Raw genomic sequence first — 14,547 nt, forward strand, 5'->3', positions numbered from 1 at the left:
AAATACCGGCCTTAATTTGAGGAAGAAATTTCTGAGGATGTACGTCTGGAGTACAGCATTGTATGGTAGTGAAACATGGACTGTGGGAAAACCGGAACAGAAGAGAATCGAAGCATTTGAGATGTGGTGCTATAGACGAATGTTAAAAATTAGGTGGACTGATAAGGTAAGGAATGAGGAGGTTCTACGCAGAATCGGAGAGGAAAGGAATATGTGGAAAACACTGATAAGGAGAAGGGACAGGATGATAGGACATCTGCTAAGACATGAGGGAATGACTTCCATGGTATTAGAGGGAGCTGTAGAGGGCAAAAACTGTAGAGAAAGACAGAGATTGGAATACGTCAAGCAAATAATTGAGGCCTCTGAGATGAAGAGGTTAGCACAGGAAAGGAATTCGTGGCGGGTCGCATCAAACCAGTCAGTAGACTGATGACCAAAAAAAAAAAAAAAAAAAAAAAAGACGCGTGAAAGATCTCGTTTGTTGATGACCGTGTGCTCAGCCGCCACTTTCGTCATGCTTGGCCTCCCAGGTCCCCAGACCTCAGTCCGTGCGATTATTGGCTTTGGGGTTACCTGAAGTCGCAAGTGTGTCGTGATCGACCGACATCTCTAGGGATGCTGAAAGACAGCATCCGACGCCAATGCCTCACCGTAACTCCGGACATGCTTTACAGTGCTGTTCACAACATTATTCCTCGACTACAGCTATTGTTGAGGAATGATGGTGGACATATTGAGCATTTCCTGTGAAGAACATCATCTTTGCTTTGTCTTACTTTATTATGCTAATTATTGCTATTCTAATCAGATGAAGCGGCATCTGTCGGACATTTTTTGAACTTTTGTATATTTTTGGTCCTAATAAAACCCCGTGTCATGCCAAGCATTTGTGTCAATTTGTACCTCTCTATCTACATTATTCCGTGATTTATTCTGTTTTCAAATTTATACTGACTTTTTGATCACCCGGTACTTGTAGTGATACATTAGGACGGTGGACTGTATCTAGGGGCACTTGTGAAGACTTTTTTTGTGTTGGTTTCTATGTTTATCGATTGTAAAATCATGCCACGAGAGACACTGCGAGATTTTTTTCACTTGGTCAGGATTTAGAGCGTTGAGATTCTCACCTGACCTAGGTTGCAGAGCACCTCTTGAACCTCCACCAGTGTGAACTAGCAACATCGTATCAAACTAATAATATGTCCCATCGAGGCCTGAAAAACCTGTCGGGACGTCGAAATACAGCCAACTGCATGCACAGCACACTGTTTGTCCTGCTAATCACATATCTCAGCGACGTCCTCTCTGGGTCTGCGATATATGGTAGACACATACACTCTGGAAAGTAGTCACTGGCACTTTGGTCATCAGTAGCTTCCCCGTACCTGAGAGAGGTGATGTTCAGGGATCTTTGACATAGCGAATGAAGTGACTTATAAAACACTTGTAACATCGGTTACTGAGTATTACAAAGCCGTCTGGGATTCTTATCAAGTTAGATTAGCGGAACAGATAGAGAATATGCAACAGAAAGCATCACATTGGGTCACGGGATCGTTTCACAAGCATGGTGATCCTACTTAGATTCTCAACAAACTCCAGGAGCAAACGCTATAGGGAAAGCATTGTGTACTGTGGTGGGAGCTGTGAAATTATGGCCGGCCGGAGTGGCCGAGCGGTTCTAGGCGCCACAGTCTGGAACCGCGCTGCTGCTACGGTCGCAGATTCGAATCCTGCCTCGGGCATGGATGTATGTGATGTCCTTAGGTTAGTTAGGTTTAAGTAGTTCTAAGTTCTAGGGGACTGATGACCTCAGGAGTTAAGTCCCATAGTGCGCAGAGCTATTTGAACCATTTTTTGTGAAAGTATGACAGCATACGTGAGAAGATGTGCTGGGCAAGTTATTTTATCCTCCCACATATGTCTCCCAAAATTATCACTAGAAAATTAGGAAAATTATAGTTGATATGGACCGTTATCGACAGTCATTCTTCTCATGTACCATTCACGAAAAGTACAGGGGAGGGGAGAAGTGACAGTGATGTTGTAAGTGCCCTCCATTACACAGCGTACGTTGAGTTCCAGGCAGATACTTTAGAAAATCGGTTTACACCCTATTAATTTTCCCCTCTAGTAAACGCTCAGAATAATGATGGCACAGTCAATAAAATATGAAAAACAGTTAAAATTATTAGCCGCCTTAAAAGGCAGCAGAATGTAGAAACGCGGTAATTAAGCGCCTTCACGACGAGCGGTGTGTTCAAATATAATTTTAAAACAGTTACAATTAGTAGTTCGCCTTACTCGGCAACCAAAGAAAGCAAAAATAAAAAAAAATAGCATTTGATAGTTACTTTTGGAAAAATTTGGAAATTTGTGGTAAGATCTTATGGGACCAAACTGCTGAGTCATCGGTCCCTAAACTTACGCACTGCTTAATCTAACTTACGCTAAGGAAAACATACACACCCGTGCCGAAGAGAGGACTCGAACCTCCTATGGGGGGAGCCACACGGACCGTCACAAGGCACCTCAGACCGCGCGGCAACGCCGAGTGTCTGTGTACAGTGTTCACAGAACCTCACAAAAAAAAAAAAAAAAAAAAAAATGGTTCAAATGACTCTGAGCACTATGGGACTTAACATCTGTGGTCATCAGTCCCCTAGAACCTAGAACTACTTAAACCTAACTAACCTAGGGACATCATACACATCCATGCCCGAGGCAGGACTCGAACCTGCGACCGTAGCAGTCGCGCGGTTCCGGACCGAGCGCCTAGAACCGCGAGACCACCGCGGCCGGCGAACCTCATCTCAATGACACTGCATACCGCCAGGAAAATTCCCTAAAAATCTATTAGACGTCTTTCACAGCAAACGCGACTTCCTTGCACCTCTCTCCCAAGAGCTGTTCAGTTAGTTGGGCTAAGGCCCTATAAAGTAGCAGAAGTGCAAGAACTTAAAGCTGATGATACGGTGCACAGGTGTAGGATCTTCGAACGAGTTTTGAAACAAGTGCATGACGATGAAATGAATCCTTACCTCATACTGTTTTCAGACGAAGCTTGGTTCCATTTACGCGGCGGGTATGTTTATTCCCAAAACTGTCGACAATGGAGCGACGACAGACCTATTCAGCTTCGTGAGGAACCGCTTCATGATCAGAAAATAGAAATGTGGTGCGCAGTGAATGGTGACAGAATGATAGGTCCAAAGTTTTTAAATTACACTGTTAACAGTGAAAGATATGTGCGGAACATTTTACAACAGCTTTTTCATGAACTGATTGAAAGAGAACGAAGCTTCGCGTTTCTTCAACAGGATTTGGCAGAGGCTCATACGTCCAGTCTTTCTTTGCACTAAATTCGTGATGTGTTCCATGATAGAGACATTAAAAAAATATACGTCCCACTCGAAGCCCCAGTTTAACCCCGTGTGATTTCTACCTGCGAGGAGCAGTAAAGGATAAACTGTAACAACAAATCCGTATACTTTACAGGAGCTCATGGATAGTATCCGCGAGTTAGTTAATTTCCCAAAGAGAATTACATCGTGAGATGAATAATTTCTTGAGTGGATCATAAATGCGTGGACAACAATAGTGGCCAGTTCTAGCATCCCTTTGCATGACGTGGATGAGTACAAAATTCATTTGCATATATCTCAAATTTTCTGCGGTACTAGACGGGCGACACAGCATCTGATTTACTGGGCACCGTAGTGCTTACTGCCCACCATCTAGTGCGACATGCGTGCGGTCATCAGACAAATAGAACACCACGTACAATATGAACACAAATAAAATATATTACATACGGACAATGTCCGCTCGCCTCCCACTGCATGCACACCCAAAAAAAAAAAAAAGGAAAGAAAAGGTTCAAATGGCTCTGAGCACTGCGAGACTTAACACCTGAGGTCATCAGTCCCCTAGAACTTAGAACTACTTAAACCTAACTAACCTAAGGAGATCACACACATCCATGACCGATGCAGGGTTCGAACCTACGACCATACCGGCCGCGCGGTTCCAGACTGTAACGCCTAGAACCGCTCGGTCACCCCGGCAGGAAAACATGAGCGTTTTTGCTCTTCAAGAGATAAGTTTGGTCTACATAGGCTTATGGCCTGAACACATTACTGTGTCACCGTAGTATGAGTGACAGCACTCGTCCTATGCGACGAATTCTTAACATGTTAACAATGGCCACGTTTTTATGAGGCCTATTTATTTTCCTAGGTCCAACTACTCACAAAATTAAAACCACAGTGAAAAATCCTGTAAAGATTTTCGCAGACATGTGTAAAGCGTCTTTAGTATGTCCGCTGATCGCTTGAAATCGCACTTTTCACTTCTGAATGCACAGTGAGCATGTAAATATGTCTAGAACTATAGAGAGTTCCGCCACACGTGTAGAGCGTGCAGTCATTTGATTTCTTCATGTTGAGGGGTTCCGCCTCATTTTACGGAGCCCACATAACTTAACTATTTAATATAACGCGTGACAGCAAAATACGGCAATGGTGCAGGAACTCTGAAGCGGAACGCACAGACATTTACGAAGCGGATGTACAGGGAAGGAACCAGTTTTCTTCGAAGCGATCGGCCAGACACATGTTCTTGAACTTCTGTTATATCAGTTATTCTGTTATTGTAGCGATGTTCCAAGGTTTTTAAACAGTTATCACTTTTCAGTTTTTATTGTTTAAGCCTGATTGTCAATGTTTAGGTGAGATAAAAATGAGAGAGTGCGAGTACGACATTAACTGATTTTGTATTTTACGCTAAGCCACAAAATTGCTCTCACACGTACACACCTACATCATCTCAGAGGTAATTTGTTCCAGTTCACTCAAAACTATCCTGGATACCAGAAGAAATAATAAATTTTGTTGACTTATTACGCTTTTTATGGAGCAAAAAATTTAGAAGTCCAGTGGGAACATATACCACATATTGGCCACAGAGTGAATTATCATCTTGGGTATTAATAACAGCTTCACCTATATTTAGTCCTTTATTACTGAATCACAGCCGGTTTCCTGGCACTAAAAGCCACATCGTCAGGTGAACATATGATTAAAACATCAGAGCAGAAAAGCTGTAAATATTTTTTCCAAACTTTCGTTGTCCGTCGAAACAATCACCGCTGAAAGAGGTAATACCATAGATTAAAAGCTGTTGACGGACAACAAATGTTGGGTAAAAATATTCCGAGTATTTCTGCTCTAATGTTTTAATCATATGTTCACCTGAACATGTGGCTTTTAGCTGTGGTTGCCCCACCTACATGGTTGTCTGTAGAGTGAATTACGTTTAGCTTAGAAATGCGTAGTAATGTCCATTGCAACATTTTATCTTTCTTTTGCTGTTCTCAGAGGGTAAACAGCTCCCTCTCTGGTAACAGGTCGCCCCCTTCACTCTCCGTTTCAGACCTGGGTGGAGCCGCTGACTGGACTGCCCACTGTGGCCAACACTACTTACATTACGTCCTGCAAAGAAACACCGGATTGCTGCATCCACTTCGGCGCCTGTCTACAAACATCTACGCTTACATTTATGTTTAGCAAGCCACCTTATGGTGTGTGGCGGAGGGTACTTCGTATATCATTTCCCACTTCTCCGCTTCAGTCACGAATGGTCTCCGGGAAGAACGATCTTTGGTAAATCTCCGTCTGAGCCGGCCGCGGTGGTCTCGCGGTTCTAGGCGCTCACTCCGGAGCCGCGCGACCGCTACGGTCGCAGGTTCGAATCCTGCCTCGGGCATGCATGTGTGTGATGTCCTTAGGTTAGTTAGGTTTAAGTAGTTCTAAGTTCTAGGGGACTGATGACCACAGATGTTAAGTCCCATAGTGCTCAGAGCCATTTGAACCATTTTTTTCTCCGTCTGAGACTGAATGTCCATAATTTTACTTTCATAGTCTTTTTGACGAATATATGTAGGAGGAGGACACGCGTAGGTTGACTCTTCTAAAAACGTCCGCTCTCGAAAGTTTGACAATAAACCCCACTCTGGTATACAATGCGTATGCCAGTGGAATTAGATGAGGATTTTTGTGATGCAACAGGGTGTATTAAATGATGGTCTTATGAAACGCTCTGCCCTATTTTGGATTTTATCAGTTTCCTCAATCAGTCTAGTCTAGTATGGATCCGAGACTGATGAGTAATATCCAGCCATTGATTGAATGAAGATTTTGTTAACTACCTTCGTGAATGGACTACACTTCCTAAGGATTCTCCCAATAAATCTGCCTGGATTCTATCTTAATTGTGATTAGTTTTATGTGACCATTTGACTTTAAGTCGCTCGTTGAACGTACCCCTGGGTGTTTAAAGTATATGACTGATTCCAGTGATTGTTCTGCAATCGCGTAATCATACAATATGAGGCCTTTCTCCCTTTTCAGCCGCAGTGTACCAAGAAGGAGTTGTGCGACATAAACCAAAGTTGGTACGCGTGTTTCTATATCCGAAAGATGATATCTAGTCAGATTTTATCAGTCGCATCATGAGAGTTGCGCTAGAAGCGCCACGATCAGGATGCAAATCAGTCATGCTTTAAATACACGCTGTAATGGTCGTGAGCGCTAGTTACCGTTGGACGTACTGAGTTGTAACCTCCCCCTTCCTAATCGGCCTACTGGATTGCGATATTAGTGACCGTGATGGCGTATGCCTAGTGAAATTTTACAATGAGTAAGGCTGTTAGTTGGAGGAAAGTATACAACAGACTCTTCTGAAGGAAGAATCTATTGTAAAGCTAATATAAACACTAAAAATAATTTTGGAATTGTTGGAATATAGTGCAATCTCTCACGAACCACACACACGGAAAAGTGACCACTTAATATTTTTAATGCAAAAATATAGATAACACAAAAAATACTGTGAGTGTATGCTTTCCCGGCGTATACAGCTGGCGAAGAGTTCTCGGGCTTCCAGCCGGGTGGCGGTGTCTTCAAACAGCGACGTTTCGACGAGTGACATACTCATCATCTTCTGAGAAGATGATGAGTATGTCACTCGTCGAAACGTCGCTGTTTGAAGACACCGCCACCCGGCTGGAAGCCCGAGAACTCTTCGCCAACCACAAAAAATACTGATTAGCGAAAAAGGGATAATGAAACGGTCGCCAGCCCACTAAGGCATTGAATCTCCAGAATCTTAATAAAGGGAATTGCAAAGAAAATTAAGCAAATAATCACTGGCGTGGCATTAGAAGGATGTCACGCTTTCCCACAACACAAGAGTTCATGAGAAAATAAGTGAATCAGAAAGCACTGAGTTGGCAGTTACTTAACCTGAAATACTAAACTTTGAAAGCAAAATTAAATGAGGTTACTGGTTAAATGTGTGACTGGCTGTAACTGAAATTTCGTTACGTAAAAAAATAACTTTCAGTTTCCTCAGAGTAACGTAATGAAAAATTTGAAAAAGGACAAGAAATTAACTTTTAAACATTGAGAGACTGAATTGAATTTACTTTGAACGAACGAGTAACAGAATTTACTTTTAACATAAGAGCAATAAAGTACTTACCATGCCAGCAAAAGTCACTCACTAAGCTAAGTACAAAATAAATTAAATTGCGCGTTCTTAATTTGTGCTGTATCTCCAGTTATTAGTTTCATCAGTGAAATTTTACGTTACTTTAAATGAATGAAGTTATTACTCAAAACTGTAAATTAGGTAAGTCTCTGTTATGCAGTTACTGAGGTAGAAAGCGAAGACTGAAACTGATCATTATCAAAAAAACAAAACTGGCAGTAAATAGTTAATCATTTTTCATATTTTTACGACACTCGGTGATTGCATGGAAAGGAAATGGACGCTGATTGGTAAGAATGTCAGAGGACAACGACAACACAGGTGCCCTACAAGTTTTAGCTATTGTATATTATTATTCAAGAAAATTTTTATAATTTGTGAAGGAAATGTCACTGGGTAATGCTCGTACAATATTAGCAATACTCTGTCAGTTAACAGTAGCAGTGCGGATGGTGAAGAATGTAGCCGACGACAATGCTGAACTGCTGCTGTTGCTGCTGCTCATTGAGAACCACGAGTCGTCTCCAGAGCCACGGCTAGTTACAGGACAGGCAACAGTTATAACTGCAGCTTCCTCCGCCTGTCCACCTCTACCGTGCTCTCGGTACTCGGAGGTTAACGAATTAGATGCGTCAACACTGGCGCGATCATAGCTGCACACCGCGTCTGCGGGCGCGGCCAACAAACACTTCCGCACTCTCTCATGACTCAAGCTGCTCTGCTTCCTCTCTGCTCGTAGTGGGACAGACTCTCCATACGCAGAGATGAACAACGGCACAGCTACTGCCATTTCGTCATTGCTATTTCCCAGCAATTTACAATATTTATATTACAATTACAATCAATTATATAGTCAGAAATAAATACACTATTACATCCATTACATATTAACTTTCTGTAATAAAGCTTACAGATTCAGAATTAGAAGTATAATACAAATTATCAACGTATATAAAACGGCAAAAAATTTTGGGTACCGCAGTAAGTATTTTATTTGCATTTTCGGTGTTACAAGTTGATGTTAGTCAAAAATGCCTTTAAGACGACGAAGACGCCATTACCCACAGCTCACTGAATTTGAACGAGGTCGTGCAATAGGGCTACGAGAAGCTGGATGTTCCTTCTGCGATACTGCAGAAAGACTTGGTTAGAATGTAGCCACTGTACACGATTGCTGGCAGCGGTGGCCATGAGAATGTATGATCAGAAGAAGATCTGGCACCGGATGCCCACGTGACATTACCGAGAGGGAAGACCATTGTGTTTATCGTATGGCTCTGGCGGGTCGCACTGCATCTGCAACAGCAATCTGAGCAACAGCTGGTACCATAGTTACACAATAAACTACTACCAATCAGAATGAGATTTTCACTCTGCAGCGGAGTGTGCGCTGATATGAAACTTCCTGGCAGATTAAAACTGTGTGCCTGGCCGAGACTCGAACTCGGGATCTTTGCCTTTCGCGGTCAACTGCTCTACCAACTGAGCTACCCAATCACGACTCACGCCCCGTCCTCACAGCTTTACTTCTGCCAGTACCTCGTCACCTACCTTCCAAACTTTACAGAAGCTCTCCTGCAGGTCCCGAGTTCGAGTCTCGGCCCGGCACACAATTTTAATCTACTACTAATCAGTTACTTCAAGGACAGCTCCGAGCCAGACGCCCTGTAGCGTGCTTTCCACTGACCCAAAACCTCCACCATTTGCGACTTCAGTAGTGTCAAGCGAGAGCTCATTATAGGGCAGGGTGGGGGTCTGTTGTGTTTTCTGATGAAAGCTGTTTCTGCCTCGGTGCCAGTGATGGCCGTGCGTTGGTTAGAAGGACAGCAGTTAAGGAGCTGCACCCAACCTGTTTTCTTGCAAGACATACTGGACCTGCCTACACCTGCAGTTACTGTTTAGGGTGCGACTTTGCATGGCAGCAGGAGTACTCTCGTATTTATCCCACGCACCCTCATTGCGAAATTGTACGTCAATCTGGTAATTCGACCTGTTGCGCTGCCATGTATCAGCAGCATTCCTGGGGATGATTCCCAACCGGATAACTCTTGCCTACATACCGCTGTTTTAACCCAACATGTTCTACAGCGTGTCGACATGTTGCCTTGGCCTGCTCGGTCACAGATCTGTCTCCGGCCTTGCACATATGGGACATTATCGGACGACAACTACAGCCTCATCCACTGTACAACACAATGCATGCACTTTACCTGCCTGCAGTCAACATTCTGACAGTTACACGGGTAATTAATGTGCCAGCATTTTACATTTGCAATGAATTATCTCTCGCTTGCATTAACCTGTGATCTTGCAATGTTAATCTCTGTAATATGTTACCTAGACAAATGTTTTCCCGTAATTTCATTACTCTAAATTAATTAGTTTTCGGTATTGTGATTCTTTTCCGTCAGTGTACGTTATATTCGTTTTTGACGGGGATCAACTGCGAATCCCTACCCAAGTGTCGATCCTCTGTCGGTATTTCTGCGTTTCGCTACAATTTTATAGTGTCGCGGCTCCTCTGTATACAACAGCATCATCCAAGAAAAGCGTCGTAGACCCTTCAACGTTTTTCACTAGGACGTTTATACATATTAAGAAAAGAAATGGTTCTAAAATACTAACTTCGGGTAGACCCTAAGTTACATTTACGTCTGAAATATGTTACTTAAGCTCTTCTAAAATATCTTTATTAAGTATCCTCCCTAATATGGAGATATCCGAAATAAATTATCTTTTCGATTCCACAAAATTTCTTAATAATATAGTCAGAAGACCATAAAGTATTTTCTCTGCTCACAAAAAGGAAGAAAGCTTTCCATCCACATGGAATTAGTTTACTTTGAAAGCAATGTGAGTTCTATCCAATATGCGAACACAAGGTCAGTCACATACGTTGCCTGCGCCAATCCAATACCAGAAGCTGAGAGTGTGCAACAGAATACATACAGAAGATGCAACACGCCACAAAAATGGAACTTACAGTATAATTATTCTACATTGGTATGTTTGATCTCGAATTTATTCCAAGAGTTATTTAGATATGTTCAGATGCTATTTTCATTGACTTCTTATTGAAGTTACAGTTATATAACCCTATATTCAGTTTTATGAGGAATGTACAAATACAAATTTATTGGGAAGTGCGTAAAAATATCACTTTTGAAGACGTTTGCTTTAGAACAATAAAGAACAATTAAAATTCATGGTTCAGTTCTAATAAGGTTTTGTGTATCCTTGGACTGGCTTGGATGCTTCGTTAAGTCTTATGGGTTAAACGAAACAAATGCTTTCAGCATGTAATCATAGTTTGCCGGAATTTGCAGGAAATTTTTATAGGTGCTTTCATTGTACAGGACGCTTCAAAAACAGAGGGCATAATTTTAGGTACGTATTCCGCATGTGTCGACAGGAATATTTTTCTGTACTCTTTTGATATGTGTGTACTGGTGTGTCCAAATAAACAGATTTAACATGTAGACATGTTATCTAAGACCTTACATCATTTATGTTATTTAATCAGATTTTACTGCATGATAATAGTATTCAATCTTAATAGGAAATGAATGTTAACATAGTGAATCACAGTTAACCTTATTGCATCTAGATACTGCGGAGAACAATTCTTTACCTCAACAGTCCATCTAATTTTCAACATTCTTCTGTAGCATCGCATCTCGAAGGCTTCGATTCTCTTCTGTTCCGATTTACTCACAGTGCACGAAAGACACTTATACAGAATAAAACCACTTTCACTGTACAGTGATGTATATGATGTAGAAGCAGAATGGTCTCAAATAACGCCAACATTCTGCTCCTTCCATTGCAGACGCTGCCGGAGCCGCTACCCGCTGGTCTGGAGACGCTGGATGCGTCCCACAACAGGCTGCAGCGGTTGCCCCAGGGCCTGCCAGCTGGGCTTCAGCTGCTGTCACTCTCCCACAACCAGCTGCAGGTGCTGCCTGACAAGCTGCCGCCCACGCTACAAGTCCTGCAGGTAATCACAGGTCCGACGAGCTGCAGCACTGTGCTGAGTTTTCCACATTGTTCACCAAACTGTCCCGATTATGGTGTTGTTGGGAGCAAGTAGTGTGTAGCAGTAAGGTGTCGCTGGCTTGCTTGTTGAGGGTCGCCATTCCATCCAACCACCAGAAATGATTTATTCTTTAATATTTCGCGTTTCTGAAAGGTACACGAAATTCCCTATAGTTTAATGTTTGTATAAGGGCGATATTCTTTCGTCAAGGTCCGATCAGTCTCGAAATTAAAACCACAGTGACAATCGAATGATGCACAGCGCAGATGTGCTGCGCAGTGTCTCTAGTATGCCCACCCGCCGATCGGGCCACATCGCCCTTCTCAGTTCTGAGCGCACGGTGAACACGTGAAGATGACTAGAGCAGTAGAGTCTCCCGCGAATTGTGAAGTGCGTGCTGCCATTTGTTTCCTTCCTGCTGAGGCGTTCCGCCTAATGTCATGCAGCCCACTTAACGTAACTGAGACCTCAGTGGACGCCCCAGGATACAACAGCTTAACGGCCGGGAGGAAGGTGCAGGCTGAGTTTACGGAAAGCAACTTGTTGCTTCACAATAGTTAGCAACCCTTTATTTAACAATATACACTTAAAACATCAATAACATACAAATCAATAGTAACTTTCAGGGCGACAAACCATACATACCAAAATTACAATAAAGTAACTCTAACAGAACAGGAAGTTTAAGGCAAGTTAACATAAGTTATGCAAGGCGGTTTAAATACCCCTTTAGCAGTTGCAATTTTTTTTTACGGCACATGTAATCCTTTTTCAAAATAAGTTAAACATCAACAGAAATACAGGCGGTTTAAATACCCCTTTAGCAGTTGCATTTTTTTTTTTTTTACGCCACATGTAATCCTTTTTCAAAATAAGTTAAACATCAACAGAAATACAGCTCGAGAGCCATTTGGGCTCTTGTAAAATTTCTAACAGGGAAATGTGGCTTCTCTGTAATAACAGAAACAGCATTACCATATCAATTTGAGAACCACACATTAGACAGTTAACTTCAAACAAGGAAGGTGGCCCTTATTTAGTAAAAATTTTACGAGTTCAGGATTACGATTAAAATAACTTGAGGGCGCTTCTGTAGCTAGCATTTTAGAAACAGATTTTTTTATTTTAAATTCTTTACTTTAAAAATAAAATTACGGGTTCAGCACTTCAAAAAACGAATGGAACTCTTTGACATTAGGAACCTTTCAAACAGGAAGGTAACATTATTCAAAATTTTACAAGTAAAGCATTTGACAATCTGAAGTCCTTAGGCTTTAGAACTTTCTCAGACAGGAACAGTAATGAAAGTTTTTGAGACCTACATATTCAACATTTTACCAGTCTGGAGAGTCTCTTTGCCATAAGCAGTTTTACAGACAGGAAGGGCAACAATATTTTACAATTTACAGGTTCACGATTACGATTAAATGATTTGCAGGGCCCTTGGGGCACTAGCAGTCTTGGAACAAAAAGGTAACAACGATTTTAAAATTCACAGGTTCTGCAATCCACAATTAAAGAATTGAAATTTTAGAGCAGAAATAACAAGACAAGTTCGGGCTTGCGGAGGCAAGGCTTGGCTAGTATGGCTTAGGGTAGCGGACACTTTGATTTGAGTCCGAATGCCACAGAGATTAGGGATTTAATTTATAGGGAGGTGCCGTAGCAACCGAGGAGGCCGTGGTGTCTCAGTGGCTACCACAAAACAGGAGGCGGAACATCGCGCCGTACACACGTACACAGCCGACGTGGACAAGCCACGTCCGGTGATTCGGCGGGTAGCGGATAACACACCGGGGCCAATGGCTCCAACGCTACGAACAGCTCGGGAAGCCGAGGGCAAACTAACGGGCGTATAATTCATACAAGACTAAGCGTCAAATATATGTAACTTCTGAAAGTCTGACACAAGAATACCAAATGCAAACCTCGCCCCAGACACCGACCAAAATCTATTACAATGACGTATAATCAAAACAAAGGAGATTTACCGGTTACTCGTTTAACAGTAATGATCAAACATAACAGTTAATTTCATGCAGCCAGCTGTTGACAAGAAGTAGCAATAAATGCCTGAGCGTTAATACCTAAGCACAAGATCACAGCAGGAAAGAAACACACAGCAGTAAACAATATTTTCCTTCTTTTAAGAGAAGTGCTGGACCTCGGCAAGACCTTGCAACGTGAGTACAGAGAACCCAGCTGGCGCTTGCTTACCACGACCACGACCGTATCCAACGTTACAATTCGTGCACATGTCGGACAAATGGGAATATCCACCTTAAGGGTCAGGCTCGGTATCTGATATCAGTGGTCGCTAATAATTGTGATGCCCTAGAACATATCGCAGGAAATTAATTTCACACCCAAGCAATAATGGCAAAGAGCAATGAAACGCTGAACAGATTGCAATAAAGGGAAACACTATTTAAGTACACACAAATGTATCATCCATAAAGAGAGTTCACACAGAAAATAGGGTGGGGGGAGGGGTGAATGTAGTAGCTTGAGTACGGAGCAACGGAGAACAGCGGGTAAAGCAGCCCAAAGGGAGCAAGTTCAGCAGCGGAGTTATGTGCCCAAGTCCATAAACAGAAGTACCTTACCCAAAGATGAGGTAGGGCGGGCAAGTACCAGAGGAACTCAACGTGATCACGACGTCCCACATCAGCAGGCGGTAAATCCCAAATCCACATAGTAAATCGGATACAAAAGCGTCGACTCCAGTCCGGAGCCGCGCTGCTGCTACGGTCGCAGGTTCGAATCCTGCCTCGGGCATGGATGTGTGTGATGTCCTTAGGTTAATTAGGTTTAATTAGTTCTAAGTTCTAGGGGACTGATGACCACAGCAGTTGAGTCCCATAGTGCTCAGAGCCATTTGAACCATTTGAACAAAAGCGTAGAGCCCAACGTTCCATACCAACCCGGCCCTGTACAAATAGCCGCCCACTTGG

At 42.6% G+C, this 14,547-nt stretch overlaps 1 protein-coding gene across 1 annotated transcript in view; it reads left to right on the forward strand.

Annotated features, from left to right (window-relative positions):
• LOC126479017 (toll-like receptor 4) overlaps positions 1–14,547 on the forward strand; it is a 138,068-nt gene that overhangs the window by 53,042 nt on the left and 70,479 nt on the right. The window contains exon 6 of the mRNA XM_050103748.1: positions 11,387–11,554. Within this exon, the coding sequence (XP_049959705.1) occupies positions 11,387–11,554 (168 nt within the window). The remainder of the gene's footprint in view (positions 1–11,386; positions 11,555–14,547) is intronic.

Source organism: Schistocerca serialis, chromosome 1 (genome assembly GCF_023864345.2).
Source record: "Schistocerca serialis cubense isolate TAMUIC-IGC-003099 chromosome 1, iqSchSeri2.2, whole genome shotgun sequence".
NCBI lineage: Eukaryota > Metazoa > Arthropoda > Insecta > Orthoptera > Acrididae > Schistocerca > Schistocerca serialis.